Source organism: Lampetra fluviatilis, chromosome 41 (assembly GCF_964198595.1).
Source record: "Lampetra fluviatilis chromosome 41, kcLamFluv1.1, whole genome shotgun sequence".
Classification (NCBI taxonomy): Eukaryota; Metazoa; Chordata; class Hyperoartia; order Petromyzontiformes; family Petromyzontidae; genus Lampetra; species Lampetra fluviatilis.
This window is the reverse complement of record NC_136315.1, coordinates 11046653-11066056: the sequence shown is the minus strand read 5'-3', so window position 1 is coordinate 11066056 and position 19404 is coordinate 11046653. Positions and strand designations below refer to the sequence as shown.

General features: G+C 48.4%; 1 protein-coding gene across 3 annotated transcripts in view; it reads left to right on the top strand.

Annotated features, from left to right (window-relative positions):
- Window positions 1-19404, top strand: part of MIPEP (mitochondrial intermediate peptidase) — a 60932-nt gene that overhangs the window by 14146 nt on the left and 27382 nt on the right. For 2 of the 3 annotated variants that reach the window (XM_078875559.1, XM_078875561.1), the window contains exons 4-12: window positions 291-377; window positions 1370-1433; window positions 2749-2931; window positions 3487-3643; window positions 4938-4986; window positions 5245-5305; window positions 7028-7080; window positions 11953-12106; window positions 13041-13118. In XM_078875559.1, coding sequence (XP_078731685.1) covers window positions 291-377; window positions 1370-1433; window positions 2749-2931; window positions 3487-3643; window positions 4938-4986; window positions 5245-5305; window positions 7028-7080; window positions 11953-12106; window positions 13041-13118 — 886 coding nt within the window. The remainder of the gene's footprint in view (window positions 1-290; window positions 378-1369; window positions 1434-2748; window positions 2932-3486; window positions 3644-4937; window positions 4987-5244; window positions 5306-7027; window positions 7081-11952; window positions 12107-13040; window positions 13119-19404) is intronic. The other variant, XM_078875562.1, reaches the window with a different exon arrangement.

Sequence of the window (19404 nt, the reverse complement as noted above, 5' to 3'; positions counted from 1 at the left end):
ACATGATTCCTTGCAAAGGTTTCAGTTTGGTGTTTTAACATCTTAATACCTGTTTTATTGCCAGAAAGGGGAAAACCTATTCTTATATTGGTGAAAGCATTGTGTATGAGGCTACACTCAATATGTTGTCATTGATAGTTACACTTGTGAACGTTTATTTAGTATGTAAACCTAAAATATAACAAGGTTAATATAAACTGACTTACGGTCACTCGTATATGAATATTGTAAAGTATTATTAATATTAACACCCTGTTGCTTTTCACGGTTGTTTAACACGATATTTGTAGGCTGAACACGAATGTGGATCTTTACAAGTCTCTCCGAAACGTTCTGGATGATAAGAATATTGCAAATTCCTTGGATCATGAAACAAGGCAAGGTTAAAATTAAGCTTGTCATCGGGGTTTACACATAAATGGTCATCCTTCACTTGTGTAGTGATACATAACAAAGCTTCTTTGTTGCAATGTACACATCGGTGCTCCTGTTTTCACATCTCTGCTTTCCTCTTCCTTCTGTACCTCTACCTCAATCTCTCTGGCATCTTTGTCTGCCCATGTCTTAGCTCTCACCTCTCCCAACACTACCGGTGTGATTTTAATGTCTTTCCCATCTCGTTTACCTTGTCTCATTCCATTTCTTGTCGTACACTCGTCATTCCTCTTACGTTAAAGTTCCATATGAAATAGTAAAAAACATGTCACAAGAAATATGTTGAATATAATGCTGAATTAACACGTTACTTATTTACCCAGGATAGCCGCACAGAGTCCAAAAACAGGGCCCTGGATTGGAATGTTTGGCCAGCACCAATGAGTTTGTGTGATTGTCAACTAAAATAATTTTTGAGTTTCAATAATATCTCAACTGAAAAGCTTTCCTATTACAGTAATACCCTGATTTACATCTTCCGTTTCCCAAATACATCATCATTTTATTAATACCACTAGCTGATTTGCGTGGCCTCAATCCACACTTATGTCGCTGACAGCATCCGTCCTTTCTCGTATGTGTGGCCTCAGCCTTTCACCTCCATCTACCCTGTAAATAGTTTTGCATCATTTCGATATTCGTCTTCGCACCTGTAGGAATGCACCACCATCTTGAAGGGGAAGAATGTCCATCCAATCGGTCACCCCCCGGGCTCAGGTCCACAGGTTTGCTGAGTATTTCCGTGAGGTCTCGGAGAAGGGCGAACCTCTATGTCCAAACAACACTTTGGTGCGGGGGTGGGGAGCGCTGACCCCCTATGTTCATGGTGGAGCCTTAAACGGTGGAGGAAGTAGCTACCCCCTTTTATGTAATTTGCATAGAGTGGCTAACATTCACAGATGGAATCAAACTTCTGTCTGCCTTCCTTTTACAGAAGAGTGGCAGAGCTCTTCCTTTTTGACTTTGAAATCAGTGGAATCCACCTCGATAAAGAAAAGGTGAGTGGCTTCAGTCTAGTATTTTAGTGTTGGCGGATGGTTTTATATGCCATGATATCGGGGATGTCACTGTATGCTGCCGGCCCGGGAGGGTCGTGGCGTGCAATGTTCCTACGTTGCGGACAGCACTGGGTGGGTTGCTGTGTGATGCCGGCTTTACTATAGCACGGCGTCCGATGCACCGTCATCGCGTACACCTTGTAGATGGGTGTAGTACCAGCCCTAGCGGAGCTTGGTGAGCGCTTGGATAGCGCGAGCACCACGCATAGCATGTAGTGCGGCCTCCCACAAGGGGGAGCAGGAGAGTGTCAGCCCAGGGACAGGGTTGCCCCGGGCCATGGCACTCTAGTTGACCCCGTAGACACGTGATCCGGAGTGTTCACAGAGAGGGCCCCAGGTGAGGGGGCTAGGGGGTGATCACGTGTCCAGGGAGAGCTCTTGAAAGGGATCAAGAGGGAGCTAGAACGCTCGAGAAGACGGGCGGGGCCTGGGCGGAGCCAGCCCCGACCCGGGAGGATATAAGGTGGGTCCCTGAGAGGGACCGGGGTCGCTTCGTTCTACAAGCTGGAAGCTCGACGTCTACAAAACTGGAAGCTCTACAAGGCATCAACACGTGGCCGGGACCCGAGTGAGGGTCCGACCCTTCGTAGCTGTAACTCCTCCGTATAATGTAGTTAGTTGGGTGGTCACCACCCTAGGCTGTATCTGGTAAAGGGGCAGTTACCCCTTTGTGTATTACGTGTTGGTATAATAAATGTGTTGCCTCTAAGAACGTCTGCGACTCATTTGGACTCACTACATATACATGGAGTAGCATAGCCCAAAGGGTAGAGAATGTCGGCATCTCACATACAATGATTAGCGTAGCTAGAGGCGAGCCTTTAATGACTGATCTAACTGCAATACAGCTAGCCTGCGCTGACCAGAGTGGTGAAGTATAGTCACACACAACTCCTACATAAACCATTACACATTGTGGGGAGACCTTCATGCAGTAGTTTCTGTGATTGCTATTATTGGATGAGCGGCAATTTGCCCGTAGCGGCACAAACTCTCTTGCACTGCAAAAACGCAGCCAAATTCAAGCAGAAGCTCAAGGCTCTCACCTGTTCAGGCTGGCATATGAAGGACTTTGAACTCTGGCTTCACGCCTTTGAATTCTTGATCGAACATTGCATCAAATTCACAAAATACGTGCACGTTATAGATTGCATTTAATATTATTCTAATCACAAAGGTTTTATAGGATGGATTTTTTTCACACATTGCTTAAAACGAAGCTAAATGCGTTGTCTTGCATTCCTCTCTCCTGCAGCGCCAAGAGGTGGTTGGACTTCACGTCGACCTCCTGGATTTAAACAGCGAATTCCTGACGGGGACCCACACGCCAAACCGCGTGGACATGCGTGCGCTGCCGCCCCACCTGCATCGGTGCTTCTCGCTTCAGGGGAACTATGTTTACATCAACGGCTTGTACTCCGACTCTCCAGATCACCTGGTATGCCTTTAGTCGAACGTGACCTTTTGTCGATTGTGTAACCTTTTGGTAAATCTTAAATTATTAGCAGCACAGTAAATCTGAAATAATTTAGCAGCCTCTTCAAAATGCACCCACATGTAAATGAAATGTAAAAAAAATTACTCACTTGACATTGCATACCCAAGCTATACCCAGGGTGTATCACTGACATTTGAGAACACAAGCATATAGCAGAATACGTGGCAGTGGTATTGTTTGATTTTGTCCATAATTTAACGCAGATCACGGGGAACCTTTAGATTTTCAGGCCGACCAAACGTGAGAGAAACCTGGTATTATAAAAGGGTTTTTTGCCATTGGTAACGGTATTCAGTATTCAGTAATACTGAATACCGTTATGCATTGGTTCATGGTCCATGAAAAAACATTTTCTTTGGTCCCTTGCAGCCTAAATGTAGTGCATTTTACTCTGTGTTTGGACTTTTTTTCCCATCAATGTGTGTTTTTGTGACGACGGTCATTGTAATTTTCTCGTAATACTTTAAGAGGGAGTGACGTGTGTCACCACCACAGGTGCGAGAGGCCGCATACCGGATCTTCTTGTATCCCAACGAGGCGCAGCTGGCGAGGCTGGACGCGCTGCTCTCATGCCGACACCGCATGGCCCGGCTAGTGGGATACGAGAGCTACGCTCACCGGGCCCTGCGGGGCACCATGGCGCGCACGCCCGGTGACTTCCGCCACCCCCTCCACCACTCAGCGCTGACTCGTCCCTTTGTAAATACGCAGCGGGGCACGGCAGAAGCGGTTGCGATTGAACTCGTCGCCGTTTTGTGATTACCGTCTCTGCCTAAAAGCCAGTACCAAAACCCACAATGCAAACAGTGCGTTTGGGTGTACTAGAGATTGTGTTAAATCAGCTATACGCTCTGCTGCACGTGGCTGCCTGTAATCCAGCACCGTGGAGGGAGCAGCAGCGAGGGCCAGGAGAAGGCAGTACAGCAAAGTGTGGACTAATATAATCTATTCTGTATAGGAGAGAATGTTGCCCCATACATGCATGGGTTTTTTTCCAGGTGCTACATTTTTCTCCCACATACATAAATTGGCTGAAAATATCTTAACATATAGAGGACCGCAGAGGTTGGGAAATTATTGGCACCTTCCAGCTTTGTGGTTCCTCAGCGATACTGAGATGCAATGTTAATGAAAGACGAAGCAAATATATAAAAAATAAGCATCATGATCACCACATCAAATAGCAAGTCCCAATTCATCATCATCAGGTATGATCTAGTCACTGCTGGATGAAAGTCTCCCCAATCTTATTTACAATGATCCAAATGTATCACAACTTTGGGCAGTTGTCCATCCATCTAATATAATCATCTCTGATTAGCACGGTTCTCTACGTATGGTGCGATACATAAGCACAAAATATATCCTAGTGTCTGCACTAAGTTTACAAATCCCTTCAGTGTTGTCAAGACAAAAATAGCACTAAGCTCATTAATGGTGGTGTTCCTGGTGAGCCGAATCTCCGATGCATATGTTCATGCGGCCATTTTGGCCACTCCGTCACTGATCGAGCCCATCCAGAGAAAATGCTGAGAGTACCTGATAAGAACCTCGGTTTCTCGCTTTTGTATTGTGCGCACTAGGTGAGCGTACATGACGACAACACTTTGTCTTTTCTCACCGAGAGGAAAATAAAAACCTAACAACAGCTACACTCGTCAATTGTAACACTTCCAATACATGCCCTGTATCTTTATGTTGTTTTCCATTAAACTAATTTCACTCGTTTACTCTCGGCAAAACTGAACATCAAATCACATTGAAAGTCCACCCCTTTTCCACTGAAAACATTGCAGTTTTACTTCTGAGCAATTACGATTGAGTGGCCGTGTTTTGATTTTCCTCCAGCTTGTTTTGGTTGCTGTAATTGCATCGCTCGGTGTTGTCAGACATCAATTGCCTCAGGGTATCTCTCTTACAAATGGCCATTTCCTTGTGTCCTTCAGAAAATGTGACCGACTTTCTGGGGAAGCTGTCCACGCGACTTCAAGACAAGTGAGTTCCAACTTCATTGTTACAATTCGACGACGATGGCGATGATGGAGGACTAATAACAAAGGCATTGGGATAGTGAGCGTATTGTCCCTTATAATCTGTGGGGCAGTGTTTACAGTGCACAGTTTTATCACAGAAAATGCTGTGTTGCAAATGGATTTGAATTTTTGTTCGACATTCCTGTTAAACGTATAAAGCGTCATCGTTACATGAACATCGCTCTACACGTCCTGACGTCGCTCCAACTTTCGCTCTCAGAACGCGGAACGATTACGAAATGATGAGGGGCACGCAAGCGAAACTACACCCGGGCAGCGGCGTAAGTCGTTCGGGGCACCCACGTCTCACCTTGCGTCGCGCCACAATGCACCACGATCACGGCTCGGGCTGCCGGTGAAGCCTTGAGCAAAATCAAACGTTTGGTTCTGTTGCGATGCCCGCATAGGAGCCTGGCGGGGTTTGTGAGAAGGGCACACGATCCCCCATTTATCAAAGATATGAATAATCTCTTGCACATCCGTGTGCTCTCGTGCCCATTGGACGTGCTGCGAAGGGGCTGGAGCAGTGCTGTGAACCCGGCGGTGACCCAAGTTAAATCCCCCCCCTCCCCTGCCTTCATCAACTCACACTGACCAGCGTGGTGAAGTACGGTAAAAAAAATCCTGTGACCGACATGGCACAGGGAGGCCTTCATCCAGCAGTGGACTGACACCACTTTATAATAAACAGTTTTGTTACATTTTGATTTAAAGCTTTCTTGACTGCAGGGATTCATATTTTTGGTTCTTTCGGTAAAGTCACGTAGAAGGGAAATAATAAAATAATATAAATATAAAACAAAATTGTATTTCCCTTCTACGTGACTTTACCGAAAGAACCAAGAATATAGTTTTGTTACATATTTCTGACACTTATTCTCAAGTAGAGAAACACTGAACAGTTGTGGGCCAAAATCTTTTTTTTTTTGGGTTAGATCGCGTAAATAAAATGTGTTATTAAACCCACCACCACCCGACACAGCCAATTAGTGAAGTTTGTGACATAAGCAAAACATGCCAATTAGTCACTAGTTCAGCACACCAGTGTGTTGGAGGGTAAACCGACAATATTTACAATTCAAGTACTGTGACGTTTTGCCGGTAATCAAAAGAGCTAGAATTGCCTTCATTCTCTATTCCTCTACCCTGGTAGCTGGGTTGAATGCTGAATTCTAGGCCATTATGCTGCTGTAAGCCTTGGAGACATGTTGCTCAGGATTGTAAAGGGTTTTTGTCAGCATTAGTTTAGGCCAGGGATCTCGGCATTCAACCTTTGTTTACAGGGTAGTGGAGTAGAGGATAAAATCAAAGCCTTAAGACCAAGAGCCAAACATTTATTGACTGGCTCAGGATAGCACTGGTATTGGAAAGTATAAGGAATGGCAGATGCCTGCGGAGAGAGGGACGGACATAGAACCCATTGGGTGGGTGTCGGGGGGGCGGCACAACACGTTCAGAAAGGGAGGACGTGCTGGAGAGAGGGAGAGCTGATGGAGTTGTAGGGCAGGGTGGATGAGAGACATTGGACTGCGTAAGTGGAGAGAGGGGTCCTCGAAAGTAAGACACACCCGAGGTCAGGCGGCTCTTCTCAATTCGTATAAGATCTGCGCGTCCCAGTGATCTGATCACGTAAAACATCTTTGTATTTTTCAATATCGACAACATATACTTGAAGAGTCCTGCTGCTCGGTTACGGACTTGTGATTGTGGTACAAAAAGTTGCAACCTTGTGAACACACTCCTTTTCATTTTAAAATGTAGACAACATCAAAATGCACACTTGTCGCTTGTAACTAGGTCTCTCTTGCAACAAGACTGAATGTGATTTAAATACCTCCCTGTGCCATTCACATGCACCGGTGTTTTCATCACCGATATTCTCTCTTGGATGCTGTCGTACACTTTCCGTCCACACGTCAAAAACTGAGTTGAGATGTCAAGTTGTGTGATGTAAATCGAGGTTGTTTGGAGATCCTTTTGACAAAATCTTTCCTTTCTTTTAGGAATTAATGCCGTGGGATCACCCATACTACAGCGGTGTCTTAAGAGCAGAGAGGTAGAGTTTCCACGCGAGCTAATTACACCTTTGAATTATATTTTGTTAATACTGGAACCAAAATGCAGTGACCGGAAATTGAAAAGCTTAGATAAGTGTTGATGAAATTGTCCGCACAAACACGCGTTTACCCATCACCTACAGTAGGGTGGGGTAGGAGGCCTCTGTGGGCTACAAGGCCTTTTTGTCCTGGTGTTCACATGCACACTTACGAATGAGCTTCCATAAGATATATATTTTTTAACCGTCTGACTTACGAACATGAACTCGCGCTTGCGAACCGAACCGTGGAACTATTTACGGTATTACATGCAAATGCCAGTATTCTTCTTATGAGTTTAATGCTTCCCATTTTTGTTGAACCATAACACATTTTATAACACTAATCATATGTGCATTTAAATACAGTGCATTATTGTGTTTCTTTTAGCACGTAGGCTTTCACGACCAATATTCATAATATAGGTTTTTGGGTCAGATCGCGTTATTTATAAATGTGTCGTAACCCTCCACCACCCGTCACAGCCAAACAGTAAAAAATGTGTCATGTTTTTCAAAGGACAAAATAATTCACTTCTTTAGCCCACCGGTGTGTTGAAGAGAGAATCAACAGCATTTAAAAATTTGAGTACGACGTTTCGCTGGTAATTACAATCAGCTTCATTGGGTTCCTACTTACGAACCGTTCGACTTACGAATCGTTCTCAGGAACAGAACCCGTTCGTAAGTCGGGGACTGGCCTATATAAATATATAAGATATGTAGTGACATCAGGGATGTCACTGTATGGTGCCAGCCCGGGAGGGTCGTGGCGTGCGATGTTCCTATGTCGCGGACAGCACTGGGTGGGTTGATGCCGGCTTTACTATAGCACGGCGTGCGATGCACCGTCATCACGTACACCCCGTAGATGTGTGTAGTACCAGCCCTAGCGGGGCTTGGTGAGCGCTGGGATAGTGCGGGCACCACGTATAGCGTGTAATGCGGGCTCCCACAAGGGGGAGCGGGAGAGTGTCAGTCCAGAGACAGAGTTGTGCTGGGCCATGGCACTCTAGTTGACCCCGTAGACACGTGATCCGGAGAGAGGGCCCCAGGTGGGGGGGCTAGGGGGTGATTACGTGTCCGGGGTGAGCTCTCGAGAGGGATCGAGAGGGAGCGAGAACGCCAGCCCCGACCCGGGAGGATATAAGGTGGGTCCCTGAGAGGGACCGGGGTCGCTTCGTTCTCCAAGCTGGAAGCTCTACAAGGCATCAATACGTGGCCGAGACCCGATTGAGGGTCCGACCCTTCGTAGCTGTAACTCCTCCATATAGTGTAGTTAGCTGGGTGGTTACCACCCTAGGCTGTATCTGGTAGAGGGGCAGTTACCCCTTTGTGTATGACGTGTTGGTATAACAAATGTGTTGCCTCTAAAGAACAACGTCTGCGACTCAGTTGGACTCACTACAAATGGTGTCGGAAGTGGCCAACACGCTAGTCTATACAGCTAGCAGTAGACTATGTCTAAATGTCGCAGACCATGTACCAGGACGTCGGACAGCAAGGACGAGGACCTCGTGCCGCCTAAAGCTTCAGAAGATGCGGGGGAGATGCTGCCAGCAGAGCAGAGCACCGTCCGAGCACTCGATGCTTCGCCGTCGGCAGAGGCGACCCTCCGAGAGGCGAACGGTCGCCTCGCGGAGCTCCTCCACGCTGCGGCTTTGCTCCTCACGGAGATCAGTCCCACGGTCTTGCCGGTGAAGGAGGGAGTGGCGATGCCGCTCAGGGACGACGACTCCGCTGCCATTCTGCAGCAGGCGGGAAACTCGGTGGCGTAGCCCACGCTTTCGGCCGCCATTTTGTCGCCGGCGCATAGTGCACAGCCCGCCAAAATTGAAGATGCGCCGTCGGCTACCAGTGGCGACTGGGTGGCCTTCAGGTGGCGGTTCCTCACGAACGCCGACTTGGCGGGATGGACGGAGGCGGAGGCGCTGCGGGCGTTGCCTGCCGCCCTCGACGACGATGCCCTTGCGGCGTTCCTCGCCATCCCGCCGCTGGAGAGGTCCACCCTCACGCAGGCTTTTGACCAGATGGCGTCCATCTACGAGCCTCCGGCGAACACGCGCCACAAATTCGCCACGCGGCGGAAGGGGGAGACCGAGTCATAGTGCACTTTTGGCGCTGGCGAAAGCCGCCTTCCCCATAATGGACCATGATGGGATCGACGCGTTGGTCCTCGAGAGACTGCTTGCCGTGATGAAATCCCTCCACACCATTCTTCCAGCCGAAGATGATGACGTCTCGTCTCTCAAGGTCGTTAAGTGCATTCAAGCCCAGCAACTTCTACAACGGGACAGGGTGCTGGTGACGTGTGCCATGTCCCACACGGAGCCGGGGCCACCTGATGGAGAGGAGCCCCTTTCGGCATGCACGTCGACTCGGGGTGGAGGCGACCGGCGTGATGATGGGGCGCGACGGACGAGCAGCGGCGGCCAAGGTTGTCGTCTCGTTCCGGAGGCGGCCGTGTCACCTGCTACAATTGCGGCCTGCCGGAGCACGTGTCATTGGGCTGCCGCGTATCATGACGGCACCTCCCAGCATCGCCGCCATCCTACACTTCCCTACAGCCTAAGGGGAGCCGCGACGCACTCTACACTCGACCCCTGGCCTCACCTCACCCATCTAGGCGTTTTGGTTCGCGTCCTGGTCTCGCTTCGGTATGGGGGAGTCCTACGTGTGATCGTAAGGTTCGCCAGCTCCGACCGGATCAGTGGTCGGAGCTGGGCCATCGGGTGGAGCTGCAGCCGCGGGTTCATCTGCCGTGCTTGGGTTTATCGAGGGTGTGGAAATAAGGATGCTAGTCGACACGGGTGCATCGGCAACTATCATCTCGGGTTCTAGACCCTGTTGATGCACCGTGTTTCGCCACTAAAGGCGGCTCATTGGGTATTATCGGTCGGATAACGACCGAGGTACGCATCGCTGATGTTAAATTGTTGGGACATATTCTTGTCTCCACATCCCTGGCTGTTCCATGTTTACTTGGAACTGATTTTCTTGGTAGGATGCCTCTGAAAATCCGCATTGACCGTAGCTGTTTGGAATTGCCTTCCGGCTGTTGTATGCCATTTTTGCCTTCCCCCACCCGTTTGTGTACGGCCAACGCTACGGTGCAGGCGCTCGCGCGCCGAACGGTGAGAATCCCTCCCGGCGCACAGATGTTAGTCCCCCTCCGCTTGAGGAAGCCGGTCGATTTTGCGGCTACGGAGAACGGGATTGTTTTGGGACCTTCCAACAAGGTCAGTCGCGGATTGACTTTCGTGGCGGCTCTGCGAGTTTCGGGCACGGAGGACCCTTCGGCCCAGCCTACTGCTCTTCGTGTGTGAGCCGGGTTCGGCGGAACAATTGCACATTCCCCCCGGGACCTCCAGGGTGAGCGAGCCCACCTCCCCTGGGGGCCCGGCATCACGGACTCGCTCAAAGACTCGTTTTTCGTGATCCCCTTGCACACACGCTCCCACGCTGTCAGTTGCTTGTCGCGCTCGTTGAGTCGTGATGGTCATTGGCTGATCCTGGCCATTGTTGAGCTCACGAGCGTCATTATACGGTGAAGGTGGGAGGTGTGGTGGAGGAGGGGATCCCGTGGTTCACGCACTTTTTTGTTGTTGTTGTCTTGTTATGGGTTCGCTGGGTTACACCCTTCTCCCTGTGGGTTTTGTACATTTGTGCATAGTGTAATGTATTGCTGTTATAGTTGAGGCACACTGTTTTATTTTTTTGCTTTTCAATAATTTGTTCGTTTGGAGGGGGAGTTGACAGCCGGGACGGCTGGATGCTATGAAGGGGGGGGGGGGGGGGTGATGTAGTGACATTGGGGATGTCACTGTATGGTGCCAGCCCGGGAGGGTCATGGCATGTGATATTCCTACATCGCGGACAGCACTGGGTGGGTTGCTGCGTGATGCCGGCTTTACTATAGCACGGCGTGCGATGCACCGTCATCGCATACACCACGTAGATGGGTGTAGTACCAGCCCTAGCGGGGCTTGGTGAGCGCTGGGGTAGCGCGGGCACCACGCATAGCGTGTAGTGCGGGCTCCCACAAGGGGGAGCGGGAGAGTGTTAGCCCAGGGACAGGGTTACCCCAGGCCATGGCACTTTATTGGCTAGGGGATGATCATGTGTCCGGGGAGAGCTCTCGAGAGAGGGATCAAGAGGGAGCTAGAACGGTCGAGAAGACGGGCGTGGCCTGGGCGGAGCCAGCCCCGACCCAGGAGGATATAAGGTGGGTCCCTGAGAGGGATCGGGGTCGCTTCGTTCTATAAGCTGGAAGCTCGACGTCTACAAGCTGGAAGCTCTACAAGGCATCAACACGTGGCCAGGACCCGAGTGAAGGTCCGACTCTTCTTAGCTGTAACTCCTCCGTATAGTGTAGTTAGCTGGGTGATCACCACCCTAGGCTGTATCTGGTAGAGGGGCAGTTACCCCTTTGTGTATTACGTGTTTGTATAATAAATATGTTGCCTCTAAAGAACGTCTGCGACTCAGTTGGACTCACTACAGATATAAGATGAGTTAACTGCTTTGAGATGTGATGTCTGAGTACGTTTCCTTATTTATTCAAATAAGTAACCCGGGTGATCGTCACTCAAGACAGAATGTCTCAGTTGCAAGGGCGATTCACGCATACATTGCAAACACGTTACGACACGCGTGTGTACAAACACAACTTACACAGTACTATACATTTACACAGTGGGCACCATATCTAGTCACACACATAAGAATAATAATAAATACGTGCGGCGTGGTGAGTAGTTGTCCATTGAGCCGCTAACACTACGGTGACGACTCTACATGTACTCTCATTGGCGCTGTTCACATCTGGCGCAGGTACAACATAGAGCCGAGCCTCTACAGCCCGTTCTTCTCGTTGGGTGCCTGCATGGAGGGTCTAAATCAGCTCTTCACGCAGCTCTTTGGCGTGTCTCTCTACGCGGAGCAGCCCAACAGTGGGGAGCTGTGGAGCGAGGATGTGCGCAAGCTGGTGAGTGGAGCCGTGCGTGCACAACAACAATAATAACAGTGCTGCGGAGAGACTGGCCCCGCCATGCATTTGTGGAGCTCCCGCCGCTAGCTGAGGGTTAAGCGTGGAAACGAGTGGGGACCCCCAGTGTTCACCAGAATGGGGAGATGCTGTGATGTAACAATGTGTGTGTGTTGTCTCAATCTGGCTCGTTGGTATGTGTTGAATGTGCATTGTGAATCCGGTGGAAAGGTTCCAAGGTGTAAATTGCATTTGTTTACCTGTGTAGCTACTAATGGCAGCATTTATAATAATAAACGATGCACTTCTCACATCTAAATCACTCAATTGGGGTTACGCACGGCAGCAATCATTGCCACCCCAATGTCAGATTGGTGCCCACTTGCAGGCAGGTGCTGAGTTACCTTGTACCACACAGGGACAGCTGCCACTGGGGGTGCCCTTCGAATGTGTTGAGATAAGATATGGTGCAAGGAGCTTTGAGTTGCTAAGGCAGGGGTTGGGAACTAAAATGACAATAAGAGCCATTTTTTTAAAATTATGTATGTGAATAGGAGACGGCGGTCCTTAATAGATATATAGTCCTTATAGAGCCGCATGCAGCTCCAGAGCTGCAGGTTGCCGACCCCTGTGCTAAGGCATTTAAGCAAGCTCCATAAACATGCACAGATTATTATTGTTCTTCTGCCAGTCTTGATGAATCTCAGAGAATGAACATGGAACCTTAAAAATTCTAAATGTGCATATGTATGGCTCTGCTTGGTTGCATCAATCGATGGTGATGTGTGGTATAAAGCCACGGAATGAAAACATATCCATATCTGAAAGCGAATGACAGGGACTTCTCTGGGAGCAGGACTGCTGTGACGGTTGAGTAGCATGTGTTTCTGTAATAACTCGTGTTCATCACTTGCTCATCTCGGTCCTGGCACAGGCAGTCGTGCATGAAACGGAGGGGCTACTGGGATACATTTACTGCGATTTCTTCAGCCGCCCAGGAAAGCCTCAGCAGGTACTAAAGAAGCAAACATTGCTACCCGGTGAGCAGAATGCCTACGCTCCACTAAAAGCATGGGTGCCGCGGTGCCGAGATATTAACTCCCTCGCCTGGTATGCAGGAGGTTGTGGATTCAATCCCAAACCCGACACCTGTATATTTGGAGTTTGCATGTTCTCCCCTTGGTCACGTAGAATTTTCTCCGGTTCTCCGGTTTTTCTTCCACATTTAGAAACGTGCATTTCAAGAGTATTTTGGCTGGTGAGCCACTTTGTTGAGCTATCATTTGTGGCAAGGTCGATTCTGAAAAATAGCTGTATTGCTCAGTGGGCCTTACCTAGTGTAATGAGCGACTTCCGCGACACGTCGTGTAGAGGGTACTTTTCTTTATTCGGGCACAGCACAGGCCAACGGTATCGGCTTCCTCTCCAAGTACACACTTAGCTATTACGTTCTACAGACTACACACACGGTTGATCACACGGCGGGTTACGCCTGTCCGCTCCCGGTCTCGCCGCTGACTGGCGGCATGCCGGGGAGGGCGGTGGAGCTCCGCAGGAGATCCGCCACGTGGCCGAACGACGGAGAGAGATGACGGCGAGCAGCGACTCAGTCCGGACCCAAGACTCCCCACACCGACCCCGATTCCTTCTCCGCCTCCGCTTATATTGCCGCAGGCGTGGCTAGGCTCCGCCTCTGGCCACGCCCTCTCGTGGAACTTTCTAGCCGGTCCTTGGAGTTTCTCGGCCGGCCCAGATACCTCTCCCCTTCGGGATTGGATGTTTATAGTGGTGCCTGTACCTGTGCTTCCCTTTCCCAACCAGTAGTTGTGGTAGCGGGTAGTTTGTGATAAACTACCTCAGGGCGTGACGACCCTGCCTTACGCAAGTCCCAGGCACAGCTGGCCCGGCCGTCAGTACCTAGTAAGGGCCCCTCCCAGGGTTACGCGGTTTTCTGATTGCCTTGTGAGTGTCTCAGGAGAGTCAATGGCTAAGGGAGTAAACCCCTACAGAAAATCAGGAGTGGGGCCCCTCAGGCGGTTTTGTGATGCACTGCGGCACATTCCCGGCAGCCCGTGCAGCCAAACTGGTACCAAACGTCACGCTACGCACTCCTTTGGACATCACCAGCAAGGCCGAGGGGGGGATCCTGACACATGGGCAACCCAGGATTTCCAGAATAACCTGCCTGGGCTTTGCGCCAACAAGAGGTGCAAAAATGGGGAGGGGACACTCCTCAGCCACCTAAGTGTGGCCAAAAAACACGGATGGCAGCAGTCACGGGTTATAAGCTCATTTTAGATTGGCGTAAAAAATGGGCGCCACGGGTTGCCATCGCCCACCTCAAGCTGGGCAGCCCCCGGCCAATAAGGTGCTTTCCCGCCATGGCTCACCTGCTCCAATGGGTGCTTGGAGCTTATGGTTCATCACCAGACAAGTGGGCTGCAACACCTGCACCAGGCAAAACAAAACGAAAGAAGGTTCCAGCCCTTCATTTTGCAAGCTGCAATGTACGTTGTTGTATGTGTCGGGTTATGAAATTTTGATAAAAATAATAAAATTTAATAATTTTCCGAAAAATGCGCAAATCGCAGTAATTATGTTAATGTGTGTATTAATATGCATAAATTATGATGATGCGTGTAATGATATGCATAAATTATGATAATCGCTGAGATAATCGTAGTAATTTATGCGGATGCTTGCGACGATGTTAATGTGTGCAGTTGTGATAATTAGGCTCAGCTTCGTTTATCCAGAGTTGTCAATCAGGATAACACGATTATCATCGATTAAACGTTTACCGATTATCCTAGTGTGTGTTATGATATTTAAGGTCACCAGTTCAGATCTCATCAGGATACAGCTCTTATGAATAAGACAGTTTTGCATGGACTTGGAAAGAAGCACTCGAACAGTTGGTGTTAAGCAATTTTATTCTAACAAGCATGTGACATTCTATCATGCAGGTCAAACATGCGTCAATAATTCATGAATAACCAACTCTTATGCATTGCGATACTATGCATTCGATTAATATGAATAACTAAAATTCTTATGCAATTACGAGGTTAAGCATTGACTAAAAATGAATGAATAAACACTTATGCATTTACTAAATTGAATAACTCAAAACTCTTATGCATTTTCGATATTGGGCATTCGACTAATATGGATAACTAAAATTCCTATGCAATCGTAACCTCTACCTCTCCACCAGGCATCTCATTAGTTCGTTTTTGTATCGATCACCATCGGCGACTGGCCGAGTTTGAAACAAGCATGACACATTTCGTTTTGCGTTAATAAAAGCACTTATTGTATCCCCGAGGCGAAAGTATATGTCAATAGATTCATCGGTAAGTATAATATTCTTTTAACGGAATGTTGGAGTCAATGGTGGGTGAGGGCGTGTTGCGGGAGAGCTAATCTGGCTCTGTTTTAATTAATTCTTCGGCGAGGCTCTATGACAAAGGAAACTGGTTTGACAAGATTTTCTCTGTGTTTCCTTGAGTCTGTATGTGGGGAGCGATACAACCTCTCTGCCGTCTGTGCGAGTTGCAGCTGACACTTTCTCCGCGATGAGGTGAGCGGCGGCGCTCGTGCAGAAGACTTTGACTCTTTTTCTCCACGGCGGGATGACGAGTCAGTTTTGGTTGATGCGGGTCGATCTGGGTGTCGCTCGTTGTCGCTCGGTGGCGCGCGGTGGCGCTCGCTTGGCGCTCGCTTGGCGCAAGGTGGCGCACGGTGGTGCAAGGTGGCGCAAGGTGGCGCAAGGTGGCGCACGGTGGCGCAAGGTGGCGCAAGGTGGCGCACGGTGTCGCTCGTTCAGCGATCTCCGCCTTTCCTGCGGGCTGTTTGCTGGTCGTCACTCTGACGAGGAGCGATGCTTCGTTCGTGGCAGGGTGGACGTTGGCGTCTTTGTTGGCTTCACTCGCAGCTCGGCGACTCAGGGTAGCGATTCTTCTCAGGTGGTGCAGACCTCGGCTTGTAGCAGCACGTCGCTACCTTGCGATTCTCGTCATGCTGGATGACGAAAACTTCTTGACGATCTGTGGTGGAGTCGAAGCCCTGGCGACGAGATGGGGCTCAGAGCCCTGGCGATCTGTGTTGGGGCCCGTGGCCCGGATGATCTGAGTTGAATGGATTTTTCCCCGGCTTATATTGAGAATATCCACTCAATCTTCCCGAGTTGTTTGAAGGCCGTCATATATCTTTCTGTGGGTTGAACACATCTCGTCCGTGTGTTTCGTGTGTTTATTAGTGAAGACACAGTTGTGTGACCCTTCTGGGAGGAGGGGTGTGGAATATTATTTGCTTGCGTGTGCAAATCTTGCTGTTTGTGCTCAAAACGTGATCACCCTCTTCTCTCTTTTGCGAGAGAAAACAACCTAAAACAGAGCGAGAATAAGCAGACACCCTCGCAATCACTCCTCGCGACCTTCCTAACCCTCCAAGCATTCATGGGCCATCTGTTTGTGCTGCGGGGAGACAAAGGCGGCCGTGCTTAACTCAAACACGCGAGCACCCTCCCTCTCTCCGCATCTCTTGCGAGAGAAAACAAACCATGTCAGCACAAACCCCCCCCCGCCCCTTGTGACCTTTTTACTCCCTCTTTGCTTGTCAGGCCCTGCTGGAAGACAAAGGTGGCTGAGGAGATGTTTGTAATACATTTATGTGGTCCTGTGTGTTACATTTATTCTTTAATTATATTTTATGAGTTCCTTCGGTCTTAGTATCGTGGTAATCATTCGTCTATGTTTAATGAATATTCGTAATGATTCTCGTCACATTATTATTTGGCTTCGCCAAGTTTAGTTCTCCAGAGATTGGTGTTTATTCTGAGTTATATTTTAATGTCCTGAGGTTAAGCGTTATTATGTTTCCACTTAAGCTTTCTGGAATTCGTACTCTTTAGTTTTTTTTTTTTTGGAAGGTCGTGTAGGTAGGAAACATATAATAATAGAAAAAATATTATTGTTTGTTGGTTAATTATCTTTGTTAAGTTTCTACTTTTCGGTAAGGAAAACGTTAAGAAAACGCGAAGTTTCAACCGTTATTTATTCTGCCCTTATCTGTATATCTCCAGATGTCTTGGGAGGCTAGTCCATACATCTTTTGTCCATCTGGATGTCCATGACCTCTTTGTGACCGAACTCTCAACATTTTAACCGCCCTCCATGTTTCATGGATTCCTGGTGTTCTTGTGAGGAGAAGTGAGTTGTTTTCATTAATTAATTAAAAAAAGGTATATATATAGATTAATTTTTTTTAATTGTTCTTAATTTAAAAAAAAGGCATAGACACAACAATCCGCCCGTTTGAAAATTATCAGGGGTCGATTTGGCCACTGGCGAATTTTCAAACCAAGTAAATGCCCTTTTTTTTGTGTTATGAATCTATAAGCCGCCCTCACTCTCGGCGGTTATTTCTTACGACGCGCGCATATGTATCACAATCGTAACATGGTTACATTTGAAATAAGCAAAAGAAATAAAACACAACGTTAAACATCGGTACTAATTCATAACGCATTCCTTTCAAAGCGCGCGCATATGTATCACAATCTTAACAAGGTTACATTTGAAATCAGCAAGGAAAATACAACAAAACTTTAACATCGATATCACCAGTTACATGGTTCTCATACATCATAACTTCGACGAACTTCATCTTTGTTTTTGTTAAATCCTGGGAAACGCTAGGTAGCGGTTTCGAACGCATTTATGCGTTACCTTCCTCATGTTGCCTGGTTTACCACTTATCACTTTGATAATTCGATCACGGTTTTCGGGTTCGTTTTTGTAATTTCCTCTCTCACTCTCTCGCGTCGTGGGAGTGTGTGGTGTAAAATTGTGCTGCACATAATCAGAATTCGCGCACACAACCAACTTCTGTACTCCGTCATCACTGGCATTCGCTCTCTCTGCGATTACATGCACATTTGCCGAGTCAGTGTGTCGATTTAATTCTGTCCCTCGTAATGTTGCCCTCTTTGTTTTTACGAGTGTGTTGGATTTCAACACCATTCCCGATACGTCATGGACATTCGTCTCCATTTTAGCACTCCGATCCACATAAATTTTGGTTTCCCTTGGATATTTTCCATTCAAAGGCTCACGCCTGCGCTCCTCAGGGTGTGTCCCTGCTGTCTGTTTTTGTACTGTCCGATCACGCTTCAATGCAACCCTGTCCTTGTATTCGATCCGCGCGTCATTTACGGAAGCACTGTCCACGTTTTTGCCCGCCCTGTCACTTGTAGCCTGCCTGTATTCCCATTGAGCTCAGGGTTTAACACCTCGGCGGGTGGGGCGCGTGTTGGCCGCTCGCTCGCGCTCACTGTGGGTAGTTCATCATGTCTTTGGACCGCATTCTGTGTTATTCCTCTATTCCCTCCTGGTATAGCCGGTGGAGGAATTGGTCGGAATTGGATCGATTGTGTTTGACCTCCCATCCTGCGATTCTCCTGAATGTTCGCATCCATACCTCCGCGGTCTGTGTAACACCTTCCTGCTATGTGGTTATCTTGCCATCTCTGTGCGTAATTTGAACCTTGCGTGTGTCGTGGGATGGGGTGTTGATATGGTTCTGCTCTGAACCTCTCCCTCCTACGATTCTCCTGCATGTTCGCATCCATACCTCCGCAGTCTGTGTACCTTCCCGCTGGATGGTTATCTCGCCATCTTAGTGTGCAACTTTGGCCTCGTGTGTGTCGTGGCATGGGGTGTTGGTATGGTTCTGTTCTGAACCTCCCCCTCCTGCGATTCCTCTGAATGTTCGGCTTTGTGCCGCTCTCATTCTCGTGCCAACCTCTCTCTGGGTTATTTTGCCATGTGTGCGTGCGTGTTTGCTCCGTCCTGCATTGTCGGACTGCTCGGTGATTTTTATTCCTCTCTGAGAGGCTGGGTTCCTTATCCCTCTCCCTGTGTTCTGGATCCGCATTCTGATTCTTAGCTCTGTATAACCATGCCATGTACGCCTTGCTCTCTATGCGGCGTAAGGATGCGGTTTCTGGATTCAAAACCATTCTCACCCTTTCTGTAATCTCTGGGCTCAAGGATTCAAAAAACATAATTTTGAACATTTTATCTCCTTCGTGGTATTGATTCACATCGCCTGCGTAATACGCTCTTTTAAATTGTACGAGGTAGTCACGTGGATCTTGGTCCATGCCCTGGGTCATCGATTTTACAGCATAAAACCCTTCAGTGAGTGTCGAATATTCTCCAAACTTCCGAATCACTGCCAGGCTCAGTTGTTTAAAATCATTTCTAACCTTGTGTGGTAGTGACTTTACCCAT